Raw genomic sequence first — 13,733 nt, 5'->3', positions numbered from 1 at the left:
TTTTCATGTGTGTATATATATTTGTCGTTTGCTTCCTAGTTAGATTATTGTTACTGTGTGTTGTATGTTGCTTAGAGGCACACTAAATTGGGTGGCCTTAAAAGTCTCAAAATAAGCAAATAAAACAACTTCAACCTTTAAAATATACCTTGAGGTTTTCCCCGTCCTCCCATGTTAACTTTTAATGTTCAATGGTTTCATTGCTGTTTTTAATGAAGTCGTAAGCTGCCCAGAATTGCTCAACAATGAGATAGGCAAGGAATAAATGTAATAAAGAAAGTAGTAAAAATAAAAAACATTATTTGTTTATTCAGTCATTCACTTATTTGGACCCAAAACCAAGGATGTGGAAAGACAGCATCACAAAAACAACAGCAGAGACGCGAGTTGCAAAATTTAAACAGCAAACTTGGACTTTAAAAAACTCGGGTGGTACTCTTAGATTGCTAGCAATGTCCGTTTTTAAAAAAATAAAATAAGTGTTGTCCCAGGACATATATTTCACCGTTTTTTTTATTTTATTTTATTTTATTTTATTTTATTTTATTTTATTTTATTTTATTTTATTTTATTTATTTTATTTTATTTTATTTTATTTTATTTTATTTTATTTTATTATTTTATTTTATTTTATTTTATTTTATTTTATTTTATTTTATTTTATTTTATTTTATTTTATTATTTTATTTTATTTTATTTTATTTTAGTATTTTATTTTATTTTATTTTATTATTTTATTTTATTTTATTTTAGTATTTTATTTTATTTTAGTATTTTATTTTATTTTAGTATTATTTTATTTTATTTTATTTTACTATTATTTTATTTTATTTATTATTTTATTTTATTATTTTTTATTTTATTTTATTTTATTTTATTATTTGATTTTATTATTTTATTTTATTTTTCATTTTTATATTTTGTTTTATTGTTTTATTACTTCATTTCATTTTTTTCTATTCCATTCTATTCTATTTTTTGTTGTTTTATTTTATTATTTGATTTTATTCCATTTTATTATTTTATTTTTATATTTTTTTGCTTTATTTTTTATTGTTTTATTATTTTGTTTTATTATTTTATGTTTTCTATTTTATTATTCTATTCTATTTGTTATTATTTTATTTTACAGTATTTTATTTTATTTTATTTTATTTTTTATTATATTATATACGTGCCACCCATCTCGTCTAGGGGTGACTCTTGGTGGCTTAATTTTTTTTAGAAGGGCTGGATTTAAATCAGATCGAAAAAAAGAACCACATAAAACGGAATTCTTTGAAAGAGATGTCCTTGGTAGGGAGTCCGCATACAAGATACAGCCCATAAAAACTGCTCCCTGCTAATCAGATCCAAAACTGGCACCAAAGCGCCAGTTGCAACCGATAAAGCCAAACCAAATAAGAAACCTATGTGTCATCAGAGCGAGAACATTTGCAATCCACCCAAGGGAGGGGAAGCTATTATACTGTACATAAAGACTTGCAGTCGTGAAAAATGGCCCTTATTTTGTTGCTACCACCTGCAGTTTCTCAGGTCAGAAGGGACCTTGTTTGAACTGAGGAGAATCTGTGCTTGACTCTTTAAAAAAAAAAACAACGATCTCAAGAATCGACTCTCGAAAGAGATCTTTCGGGAATCTCAAAAACCGACACACTAAAAACGCAGGAAAATAACCAGGAGCCAAAACCGTCGGAATAAACAAGAATGTTTTCACATTCCGTAAAAAGCCTATCCTTTGGATAACTTTCATCTCTGAATATTTCCCCGAGGTGGATCCGAGGACTGGAACTGATCCACAAAAATCAGGGCGTATTTCATCCCCAAATCCCTCTGAAATCCACGCTGAAGCGAACGCAAGCATCATCTCAGCTCTCGGAGTCCGAGAGTTAAGTTGAAAAAAATCAGGATTTTGGCTTGCAAGTTGGCTGCCTCTGTTTCCCCTTCTTCTCACCTATGACATTTTGATTCTCTTTTTTCAGCCTGAATTTGCCTCCTTTTGTTTTTTGGTTATTGAAGGTTTGCCACATTCAGCGATTCTGAATCATCCTTTCTTTTAGGCTGAAAGAAACTAAGCTAAGATCTACTGTATATGAAGCTGTTGATACCTGAACAGCCCAAGAAGCTGCCTTTGTGTCCATTGTTTTGCTTAAGTAAACAGCAGTGAATGTAGGCTTAACAGTGGAAGGCGTTTTTCCCCTCCATACTCGCCCAAACCGCAGACGTATTCTATAACTTTACAAAAAATAATAATAATTGGTTCTCCGTGTTGACTTTCTCTCTGTAGCAGCAATGATGCCTAAGAAACATAAAGACATAAAAAATGATTTATAGCCCAGTGTTGAAGAAGTTGATGAATAGATGCCATTTAGGCATAAACAGAGAGAGAATGAATTGGGTGGTTTAAACATGCCTGCTGTGTCACTTTAAATACACTCCCTTCAACTCTGCCCAGGTCTTCATTTGAGCCTTTATTCTCCTGCAGGCAGAACTCCTGAAAACACAAGCGAGAATTTAACGCGACGTCGGAGGTGCTCTGACAATCAGATTAAATCTCGAAAGTTCTCTTCGAGGACACCCACTGTTCTGACCTAGGCTTCTGGATAAAGCATAAACCACAATCTTAGTCCCCCAAACCGTCTTTTATTTATATGGCTGTTGAGTATGACCATCAACAGCCTACAAGGCTTCACAAACAGTCTGTGAAGATTCCGACAGATGTCTGCTTGAGTTGCCGCAGTCTTTCAGGCGAATGTTGATAAACACCCACTTTTATCTCCCTTGGAATGCTGCCAGAGACCTAATTGCCAATTAGTTTTGCAACGCCAAACGTAGCACAGAATCAAACAGAACTTCTCAGAGCTTGAAACTGATCAGATGTACTAATTGTTTCCTCCAAAAGCTCACATCCCGTTCACTCCTCTTTTATGTTTTATGGGAGGGGCCAATCATCTTCAAGCCTTACTCCCAAGTCGACCCTTAATTGTTCTTGCCTTCTGGCAGTTCTGTGCATGCGCACACTGGGAACAGGCTCCCTTGTTCTTCTGCCTTGCTGATGTCAGGCTCCGGAGGCTCTGGAGGCAGCAAATAACTACCAGATGGCCTTGGTCCTCTCTCTGTCTCCAACATAGAGTCCTCATCCGAGCCTTCCCCAGACTCCAGGACTGGCCCATGTTCCTCCCTAACCTCCTCACTGTCCGACTCTGCTGCCAGCTCTGCTGGCCACTGGTGGGCCACAACGCCCACTTCCTTTTGTACTTTACTGCAAGCCCCATAGATAAATAAATTTAAGATAAGTTGGCCGTATCGTTTCTGTCAATTCAACTAACATCTGAAATGAGTAATTGTGCATTTGACGTTTGATATAAAATCTTTAAAAGCGAAAGGCGGTTGATCGGCACTTGGATTTTCCTGATTTTGAAAGAAATCAAGGGTGTAAATGATGTTCCTGGGTGAGAGTTGGGATCATTTGTGACTTACAATCAATGTTCCAATTTGGCCAACAAGTTGTGATAAAAACCTACAATTCTGTTCTCGAAGCCACCAAGTTTTATTTTCCTTCTCCATCACGTCTAGTTTCAGGAATGCTAACCAACCCTTAGCACAACATTTCCAAAGTTTTGGGTGGTTGACGTCCCCCCCTCCCCCCTCCTTCTTCTTCTTTTGCCTATTCCTGAAACTTCCATACTAACTGTGGTTTTTTTTTCTCTGTTTGTTATTTTCTCTCTACAGAAAAGCCAGAGTTGGTACAATGTAAGTATTTCAGCTTTTTCCCCCCCCTAATTAAATTGTTGTTACTTGCATGAAGAGAAGAAGGGTTGGGAAGATACGAGCTTTTGCAATTTCACTCTTCAGCATAAGAAAAAAAAAAGAATGTAGATTTTGGAGTTAGCTTTTTATTAACCAGAAGCGTATATTAAATCATAGATAGTCTTCTGCGTTAGGAAAGCCTCTTGTGACTGCTAGATTCTTAGCATCTGTGGTTGCAAAACATCAAAAGGAATCACATGCTCTCTTTTCTAACAAGCCCATTTTATTCAGGTTTCTCTGATTCATTGCGCCTCTGACGAAGGGAGCTGCAGCATAAGAAAACTTTAATAACACTTTTAATCAAATTTCCTCAGCAGATAAGGGGCTATCTGAATATTTTTTGCTAGGGCCTTAGAAAAGGGGCCAATTTTATCAAGCCAAGGGAACGAATGTTATATTTTATACAATTTTTAATGCGCTGTTTCCTTTTGTCGCTGAATTTTCTGTTTTCCACATTTAAGGGTGTTACGTTGGGAATGCTGATGGTTTGACTTTCTTTTCCATAAACATAAATCAAACATAATTTGGGGGCCTGGTTGGATTTTTTTTTCTCGGGGGGGGGGGGAAACGCCTGGAGTATTTTGGATCTAAATACAAGAAACATTTTTTTTTAGTTATTTTCACTCCATGCAGTGTCTTACCATTTTAGCCAAAACACCAGCAAATCTTTTGCCCACCCTGTGTGGTCTTCTTCCTTAAATATCGAAGCAATAGGTTTCTTTCTTTTAACTTTTGGTTGAATAATTTGACCTCCTGAACTTGAAATCATGGTTTGTACAAATCAGGGGATACTGTTCAGATTATCAGAGAGTTTCCACTGCAAAAGGGTCATGGCACAAACACCAAGGAACTGTTTGTGTTTCTGTTTGTTAAGTTGAAATGTGCTCTCTGCATTTTGCGGGTTTTAAGATCTGTTTTTCTGGGTGATGAATTGATCCCACGGTGGACTAATTCTCCTTAGGAAGTTTCTCTTTTTGCTTTCCATTTGGCAACATTCTTTGGCTTCTATTATTATGCCATGAAAAGCATAGAAATAGACTGCTGATATCCATCCCCTTGTATGTGTGCCAAGTGAATTAAATTTGTTACACTCTTCTTTTCTTTGAGCCAGCTGTGTGCAGCAGCTGCCAAAAAAGCCAACATAGTTCTAGGCTGCATAAACAGAGGGAGAGAATCAAGATCACGTGAAGTGTTAATACCACTTTATAAGGCCTTGATAAGGCCACACTTGGAATACGGCATCCAGTTTTGGTCACCACTTCTTTCTTAACTTCCTGCATTGCTAGTTCTCTTGTCTGGCAATATTAGAAAGCCCGTAGTTGTAGAAAATTTAGTTTTCGTCACCACGATGGGAAAAAGATGTGGAGACTCTAGAAAGAGTGCAGAGAAGAGCAACAAAGAGGATTAGGGGACTGGAGGCTAAAACATATAAAGAATGCTTGCAGGAATTGGATATGTCTATTTTGATGAAAAGAAGGACTAGGGGTGACATGATAGCAGCGTTCCAATATCTCAGGGGTTGCCCCAAAGAAGAGGGAGTCAAACTATTCTCCAAAGCACCTGAGGGTAGAACAAGAAGCAATCGGTGGAAACTAATCAAGGAGAGAAGCAACTTAGAACTAAGGAGAAATTTCCTGACAGGTAGAACAATTAATCAATGGAACAACTTGCCTCCAGAAGTTGTGAATGCTCCAACATTGGAAGTTTTTAAGTAGATGTTGGATAACCATTTGTCTGAAGTGGTGTAAGGTTTCCTGCCTAGGGAGTGGGTTGAACTAGAAGACCTCCAAGGTCCCTTCCAACTCTGTTATTCTATTCTATTCTTGTGAGTTTGGATACCCAAAGGTGACACTCTAATATAATTTCTTGGGGGAGCAGACCACTCTCTATCTCTAATCCTTCATTCAGCCTGATTATTTGACTTGTAATTTCATGAATATATTTTAAAAACAGACCAGTGATCATCAGATTTATTTGATTTCTTTTTTTAAAAAAACAGATACATTTATTTTATTTAATGAAAACCTTTATGCATCCACCCATCTTTCAGCCAACTGGTCGGCTGCCAATCAAGAATTAAAATCCTTGTATAAAATCGTTTTAAAAAGTATGAAAACACAACTGATTAAAACTTAAACAAAAACCTGGCGCCAATCCATGTTTACTGTAAAGTAAATTTACTGTGACTTATGTCTTTAAGTATCTTACATAATGTCCCTTGGGCAAAGTTAAAAGATTTAGAGGAAAGTCTCCTGAAAGCACGGAAGGATTCAACTTGAATTCTTCTAATTTTCTTCATCTCTCTAGATTGTGTATGGGTGCAGCATGTACACGCAGATTTTCTAAGTAAATTTCTTTTGTCTTCAAGTCGTAATGGGTCTCTTGACAACCACGTGAACAAGCCCAAGTGTGTTTGTTGCCTGCTATTTTCAGACCATCTTTGCCCTGCTGAGAGAGAGATAATCCTAGATCAGTGTTTCTCAACCTTGTCAACTTGAAGATGTCTGGACTTCAACTCCCAGAATTCCCCAGCCAGCGAATGCTGGCTGGGGAATTCTGGGAGTTGAAGTCCAGACATCTTCAAGTTGACAAGGTTGAGAAACACTGTCCTAGATCAACCAGTTGGCTTCTGTGCCCAAGGCCTAGATTTCCCTACACCTAGTCCAGCACCTTAACCTCTAGCAAGAACCATAATGATAAGAGTTGAAATTGGCTCGTAGTGATAGCCGCTTGCCGCATTACTAAGCAATAGTGTTTTCACAAGAGGAGTAATTGTATCGTGGGAGATTAACCATGATTGACAGCAGTCAAGTAGACTCCAACAGACGTTTCCTTTTCAGAACACAAGGGTACTGGGCCAGTAAGGCCTCCCAGGTGTCTTTTCAGAGATAGCCCTCCCAAGACAACTTCCAAAAAGGACAACTCATTGGTGTGAAGTTTGTGGTATTAAGAGGTTGATGGCTAAAGCCCCCCCCCCCCAAATTGTAACTGCTTTCAAAGACTAGGTCAATGATGGTGAACCTTTTTGACACCCAGTACTGAAAGCATCTTGCCTGGCACGCAGTCCAGAAGAGGATCTGCCCAGGTGGCATACACACCCCGGAAAATGAACTTCCGGTTTCCAGCGCACAGATATGCACTGGCCAGCTAGTCTTCCGGTTACTGGCACACATGTGCGCCCGGCAATCAGCTGGCAGATGTGGAAGACAGAAGGCCAGCTCTTCTAGTTTCCATGCGAGAAGTCCAGCTGATCGTCGCACACGCGTGCATGCCAGAAATGCAGAAGACCGGGCAACACCGTTGCGTGCCAGGTGACATGGTTCGGCATCCCACTTCGGGCATACGTGCCATCGCGGGATTAGGTGATGGTTTGGATAACGTTCTGTGATGGGTTTTGTGTTTCAACACATGCATGTGAAGCAAGTGTCACCTGTCCTGTCCTTGCTGTTTTATTGATGTCACCTTGTTTCTCCTCCATGTACCTTCAGCATGAGAGACAACACATCCGAAGAGTAAGCAAAAGACTTCTCTATCGCTGGATTTAATTTTTTCCTCCTTCTCCTCCTCCTCCTCCTCCTCCTCCTCCTCCTCCTCCTCCTCCTCCTCCTCCTCCTCCTCCTCCTCCTCCTCCTCCTCCTCCTCCTGGAATGAACTCCCCGCAGGGATTCGGACCCTCACCTCTCTCCAGGCCTTCCGAAAAGCCGTCAAAACCTGGCTTTGCCGGCAGGCCTGGGGGTGATGAGTTCCCTCCCCTCTCAACTTGTATGGTTGTGTGACTCTTGCTTATTTTAATTATCTGTAGTTCGTTTTATGTTCCCCCTTTTCCCCTTTTGAATTGTTCGCCGCCCTGAGTCCTCCCGGAGAAGGGCGGCATACAAATAATAAAATTCTATTCTATTCTATTCATCTCCCGCTTCTTCTTCCCAGATGAAAACAGTGCTGGTAGAATAGGGCTGGTTTCCTTCCTCCCCCACCCCTTTCCTAAACCCCACTTTTTATTGTGCTCTGGAGTCCCGTAAGGCAGCCTGGTTCTGGTTTTATAATTCTAATGGTCTGAGATGAAACATTACAAAAAAAGAAAGAATTCTGGATACGACCCAGATTTGAGAGACGCCTGCCATCTTAAATTCTGAAGGAAAATAACCCAAAAGAAATTCAACTTAACATTCCTGTTGATTGCGTGGTCCACTTATTAGTAATAAAACTCTTATGGAGAACCTCTGCCTTAGAAAGGACTCGGACCTCGGACCTTCTCAGAAGACCATGGATGGTAAAGATGTGATGACACCCAGCTCTATTCTTGCAAGTTTTTGCTGGTGGTTTCATCTCCTACCAGCCTTTCCTTACTGTTGTGATGTCCCTCTTGCTCAGGGGTGGGTTTCTCACCCCGTTCCAACCGGTTCGGTTGGAACGGGGCCGGCGGCGTCCTCATGCACGCGCGCGGTGCACGCGTGCGTACTAGCGTCTGCGCGATGCTCCAGCTGCTCCTGGACAATCGCGCAGGCGCTGTATGCGTCCTGCGCATGCGTGGAAGCCCAGAACTCGTCAAAACTGGGTAAGGACCATGGGCGGGCGGGCGGGCGTGCCCTTCGCCATTCCCAGAAGTTACTTACTTCCAGGTTCGGCGACCAACCGGTTCGTAGGGACCGCCACGAACCGGTTGAAACCCACCCCTGCTCTTGCTGGCCCTTCCTGTCCTATGGTTCCCATGAACTTTCTGAGCCGCAGAAGTTCGTCTCACCTTAACCACCTTGCAAATCTCCCCTGTAGGCTTTCATTGGTAGAATCTTGTGTCCCCCCCAAGCGCTATCTGCCTAGCTTCCTAGAATCGTGTTCTTTTGTACGTTTTGACCATTTAACTTGATTTGAGCGTGTTAGGCATGAGTTTAGCAGGCATCTCAGCTTCGTAGCTGTCTCCATAGCCCGCTCCCCATGAGGATTTGCTGCGTCAGGTGGGGGACAATCTACTACACGGGCAGTCCTCGAGCTAATACTGTAACAGAACTCAGAATTTCCTTTGTGAGTCGTGATGTAGAGCGGGCGTATCGAACTCGATTTCATTGAGGGCTGCATCGGGGTTGTGTTTGACCTTGGGTGGGGGAGGGGGGCTGTGGCCAGGGTGGGCATGGCCAGCTCTCTCCTAAACCACAAAGCAGGCGGTTGAACCAGAAGGCCTCCCAGGTCCCTTCCGACTCATTGCTATTCTGTTAAATCTATTTCTGACCGAATGTCCTCCAGTGTTATCAGCCCGCTCATCATCCGCCGATACCTGTAACCGAAGCCTTTGGCTCTGTGCAAATAAAACAAACGCATCCGACGATTGTGATTGTGTGTGTTTTGCACTCATAAATAGGTGTGTAATTTTTTTTTTTAAAAAAAAGCTGAGCAGGAGTACAACGATCGCAATCCTGAACGGCATCTCTTGCTTTCTACGTTTTCCTTAAGATCCTCAAGGTAGCATCCCCTTCCTACCATCTCGTGTTCTGATCACTCTACGCTCTCATGGCTTGCTGCTCTTGGATCTGATGACCCTCATCCTTTCTCGTGGTCCTTATGAACTTGGGCAGATCCCCCCCCCACTTGCCACTGCTTCTGTCCCGTGCCCTCTTTCGGCTTCCTCCTGCCACGTTCGGCTGGGTTTTTCGTGGCCCAAAATGCCTTGCGTTGAAAGAAGTCAACCAACCCAAGAGACAAAGCCATTGTGTCTCCTGTGACATCCTTCACCTCAACCACCACCCAGTCATTAACATCCTTCTCTTCCTGTACCAAACTGTCCCAGCTCCTGCTGTTTGCGGTAGAGTTAATGTTTACACTCTTCTTGGCTCCTCCGAGGGCTGTTTCCTTCCACTTTGGGCAGGGAGAGAGATAGAGAGATAGAGAGAGATAAGCATCTTTCTGATCTTTCTAAGGTTTCTCCCATCCCTCCATCGGTCCCTCCATCCACCCATCCCTCAAGGGAGGAGGCGGCATCAATCGATCCAGCACTGAAAAGACTCCATTGTTTTCATAAGTATTCCATCTAACCAGTTGCTCTGAGTTTCGCCCTGGAGGGTTGGCTTTTAGCAGCTGGTGTCCTACGCAAATCATAAAGTTGACTTCACTCCCCCCCCACCCCCACCCCAAACTGCATGGGTAAATACAGGTTGTCCTCGACTTATGACCGCAATTGAGCCTCCCCCCCCCCCATTTCTTTGGTTAAGTCAGACATTCGTTAAGGGAGTTCTACCACTCCTTGCCAAATTTTGCAGATGTCGGCCAGGCAGCTCTTCAAGCCAGATGAAGTCTGTGACTGTAAATCCTCCCAAGCCAGATAAGGTCTGTGACTGTAAATCCTCCCAAGCCTGATAAGGTCTGTGACTGTAAATCCTCCCAAGCCAGATAAGGTCCGTGACTGTAAATCCCCCACAAGCCAGATAAGGTCTGTGATTGTAAATCCTCCCAAGCCAGCTAAGGTGTATGACTGTAAAACTTCCCAAGCCAGATAAGGTCTGTGACTGTAAATCCTCCCAAGCCAGATAAGGTCCGTGACTATAAATCCTCCCAAGCCAGATAAGGTCTGTGAGTGTAAATCCTCCCAAGCCAGATTAGGTCTGTGACTGTAAATCCTCCCTTGAAAGACTTTGCTAGATGTGAATGAGCAGAATTCACAGTCAATTAATAAAAGGGTATTTTTTTTGTCGGGACCAGGGGTTTGCTTCATGCTCCTCAGACCGAACACATTCCTAGAGAATTTCGGACAAGCAAAATCAATGGGGGAAAAGCCAGATTCGCTTCCCGGCCATGCTACTGATTTAACTGCAATGATTCGCTTAATGACCGCACCATAATGGGTTATAACCTGGGGCGTGACTCGCTTAACATCTGCCTTGCTCAGCAACAGGAATTTGGGGCTCAATTGTGAGTCAAGGCCTATTTTCAGCAAGGTTAATAATAAGAAACAAAGTTGGCGAAAGCTTTGTTTTACTGAACATCTAGCAGTGCTACAAAATTCTCTTTTTCAGTACCATTTGTGAAATTAAAATTCATTGCTACAAGGTAATAATAAAATAACTTTTTTTTGTTATGGTCTTAAATTGGCCTAATACCAATAGACTAAATTCCCTTAACATTTTCTCATATAAATATACAGTTAAACTTCACAATAACCAAAGTTATCTGGCATAATCATATTGTAATAACTTGGTGAAGAAGCACATATACCCTCTGAGTTGCACGATTCCCAAACTGGCTTGAGAGAGGGCCATTGCGATAAACAATCCGATGAATTTGGATTATTTTGCCTTCTTACTTGGCCTCCGCAGACAGTCCTTGACTTACAAAAATTCACTTCGTGGCCGCTCGACATTAAAAGGGCCCTGAACAAAAGTGACTTATGGCCACTTTTCACACTGATGTCCATTTGCCACATTCCCGCGTTCACGTGATTCACATTCATTTGCTTGGCAACCGATTCATATTTATGACGATTGCAGTGTCCAAGGCGTCACCTGATCCCCTTTTGCAACCTTCTGACAAGCAGAGTCAACGGGAGAACTAGATTCACTTAACAACCGCGTGACTAATTTAACGACTGCAGCAGTGCACTTAACAAAGGGGGCGAGAAAGCTTGACTTTAACGAATTCTTCCTCACTTAGCAACCTAAATTTGGGGCGTTCGTTTTTGGTCGTAAGTCAAGGACTACCTGCATTTCTTCCTTTCCACCTAGTAGCTTTTTTCAGGCATGCCCAGCAGGTGCCCATTGCTGATCTGAGTTCCGGAAGTTTAAACCTGGTACCATCTAGCCTCCCCAGTTGGGGTTTCAAATGATCTTCATCCTTAGGTAATGCAGACGTTTCATTACCCAACTAGATTACAACATCATTGCAGTAGTAAGGAGCACAGTTTGCTGTCAGTTTATGCTCTGGTGGCTTGCCCTGTCTGTGTTGCTCAGGGTGATCTTAGAGATTCTTCAGTTGATTCTCTTAAGATTCTCTAAAACCACCCCCCAACCAACACTGACGGGGCCAGTCACAAAAATATAAACCGACAGCCAAAACTGCACTCCTTACCACTGCACTGATGACGTTACCAGGTTTGGATAACGAAACGTCTTCAAGAAAAGCAGCATGCCCAGAGAGCACCCAGGACCCCTCATCTCAACCCCGGGTTACAAATATTCCCCTTTATTTATCTCTAATGTACGTCGTCCATGTTATTTATTCATAAGTCACATATCTAACATATAGTGCCAGAGTAATAGAAGTTCTAATAGGGACTTTGCCGATTTCCTGGCTGTGACAAATGAAGCAAAAAAATATTATATCTGTAATCCAGGTGTACGTTTATAATATTTTATATTTCGTATTTTTATCTCTTGTGTTTTTTTCTTGTGGGAATGTGATGTGGATGCGCCATATGATAAATAAATAATAAGTTGTCTTCCAGTAATTATTCTTTTCCATTCCATGGAGAACATTTTCTGGACTTAGTAAGCTGTTTTAAGCCAAAGAGAGGCTAAAAGTTATCAAAGATGGGAGCTGTCATTGGAATTCCTGCAAAAAAATCTCAGAATGGCTTCAGACAAGATTTATTCATTTCTGCCATGGATGTTTCTCACTTCAGTTGGTTTCGGACTACATTTTACTATGAACTCACATCACGCTCTCAAACCGTAACTTACCCCTCTTTAAAGAGTCATTAAAGTTCAAACTTGGCTGAAGAGGATAAGTTTGAAAAGACCGAGAAGTTGTTCATCGGAAGACGTGAGCCAACAGCGAAGGAAGTTCTCCAAAGTTCTTGATTGAACTCCTAGAAGGTGGGAATGGTGGTGAAGGTTCAGATGATGGCATGTATGTCCAGGTGAGGCCCTGGTGGAGCAGAGGAAGAGCCATATGTGGCGATAGGACCCAGATGTGGATGGAATGGACATGAGAGTGAGGAATATGAATTCTGATAAAGCATTTTCTCTTGTCTTCATTTCTTTGCCTTGGAAATTACGAGCTTTGCTCCTCCCCATCCCCTCTCACTGAGGAAGGAGAGGGGGGTCGTGGAGCTGGCTCAGATAAAACTGTTTGTTCTTTTATTCCACTCTGCAATAGGAAGGGAGGGGGCTTAAAACCACTAGCCAGAATATTAGGAACAAGAATAGCTCACTTATAAGAAAAACCTCAAAACCCACATAGCTGGCACGCTTTGCAAGATACCTGTGACCTGGGGTGAAAAACAGGTGACGTGACATTTAGCTATTTAACATAACAAGTCTTAAGGGTTTAGGGAGGGCTGAAATCCATATAACCGGTCAATATTATCCGTTATGCATGCATTACTAGGGGAAGGACGAAGGGTTCAATCAACCACCCCTTTATAAAAACTGCCGTAAGATCCTAATCTTGGCCCCTTTGGTTAGCTTTTCAAAACCGAGATCCTTAGATCTTGGTACCCAAATAAAAAGTATAATTCTGTATCACACCTTGCGTCCGGTGACTTATCGGCTTCGACCCCAAGCAAGAGCCCAGTTTTTGGGGACAACAGTGGAGTTGAGCGAAAGGGAGCTTCCGTTTCTTGTTGAACCCATCCGCGCTCTTCTCGGCCGGGGTCCTCTGTGCGAAGCGAGCCCCGTTCAGTTCAAAACAGTCCCCAGCGAGGGAGGATTTGGGATTCCACGCTCGGAGATTGGCTCCCTCCAGTGTCTCTTCTCTCCACCCTCCAAAACAAACTCGGCCCAAGCAATTCTGCCTTACAGGAAACATCTGCTGGATGGGAGGGACGGTGCTGGGTTACTCCAGGGCATTGGCCCACTGAATCACCCAGAGGCTGAAATGTAAAGCATGTGCGAAACATTGCCGTTGTCTTTTCCCCACCCCTTCTTCTACAAGGAGTAGGGGAGAAAAAAAAAACAAATAAGCCAAGAGCAGAGAGGAGAGGAAGCCAAGAGCAAAACTGC

The 13,733-nt window shown here is 42.1% G+C and overlaps 1 protein-coding gene and 1 long non-coding RNA gene across 10 annotated transcripts in view; one reads left to right on the top strand and one right to left on the bottom strand.

Moving 5' to 3' along the window:
* Nucleotides 1-13,733, top strand: part of GRAMD1B (GRAM domain containing 1B) — a 204,896-nt gene that overhangs the window by 139,129 nt on the left and 52,034 nt on the right. For 7 of the 9 annotated variants that reach the window (XM_087706400.1, XM_087706401.1, XM_087706397.1 and 4 more), the window contains 2 exons: nucleotides 3,733-3,753; nucleotides 7,299-7,322. In XM_087706400.1, coding sequence (XP_087562526.1) covers nucleotides 3,733-3,753; nucleotides 7,299-7,322 — 45 coding nt within the window. The remainder of the gene's footprint in view (nucleotides 1-3,732; nucleotides 3,754-7,298; nucleotides 7,323-13,733) is intronic. The other 2 variants (XM_087706399.1, XM_087706398.1) reach the window with 1 other exon arrangement.
* Nucleotides 12,128-13,412, bottom strand: LOC106545582 (uncharacterized). The gene is made up of 3 exons (XR_015695574.1): nucleotides 13,260-13,412; nucleotides 12,471-12,879; nucleotides 12,128-12,342 (listed from the first exon to the last, which is right to left on the bottom strand). It is a non-coding gene; the product is annotated as an uncharacterized LOC106545582 (long non-coding RNA).

Source organism: Thamnophis sirtalis, unplaced genomic scaffold, assembly GCF_051295495.1.
Source record: "Thamnophis sirtalis isolate CommonGarterSnake01/CBP01778 unplaced genomic scaffold, rThaSir2_p1.2 scaffold_2, whole genome shotgun sequence".
Lineage (NCBI taxonomy): Eukaryota > Metazoa > Chordata > Lepidosauria > Squamata > Natricidae > Thamnophis > Thamnophis sirtalis.
This window is presented reverse-complemented; position numbering and strand designations above follow the sequence as displayed.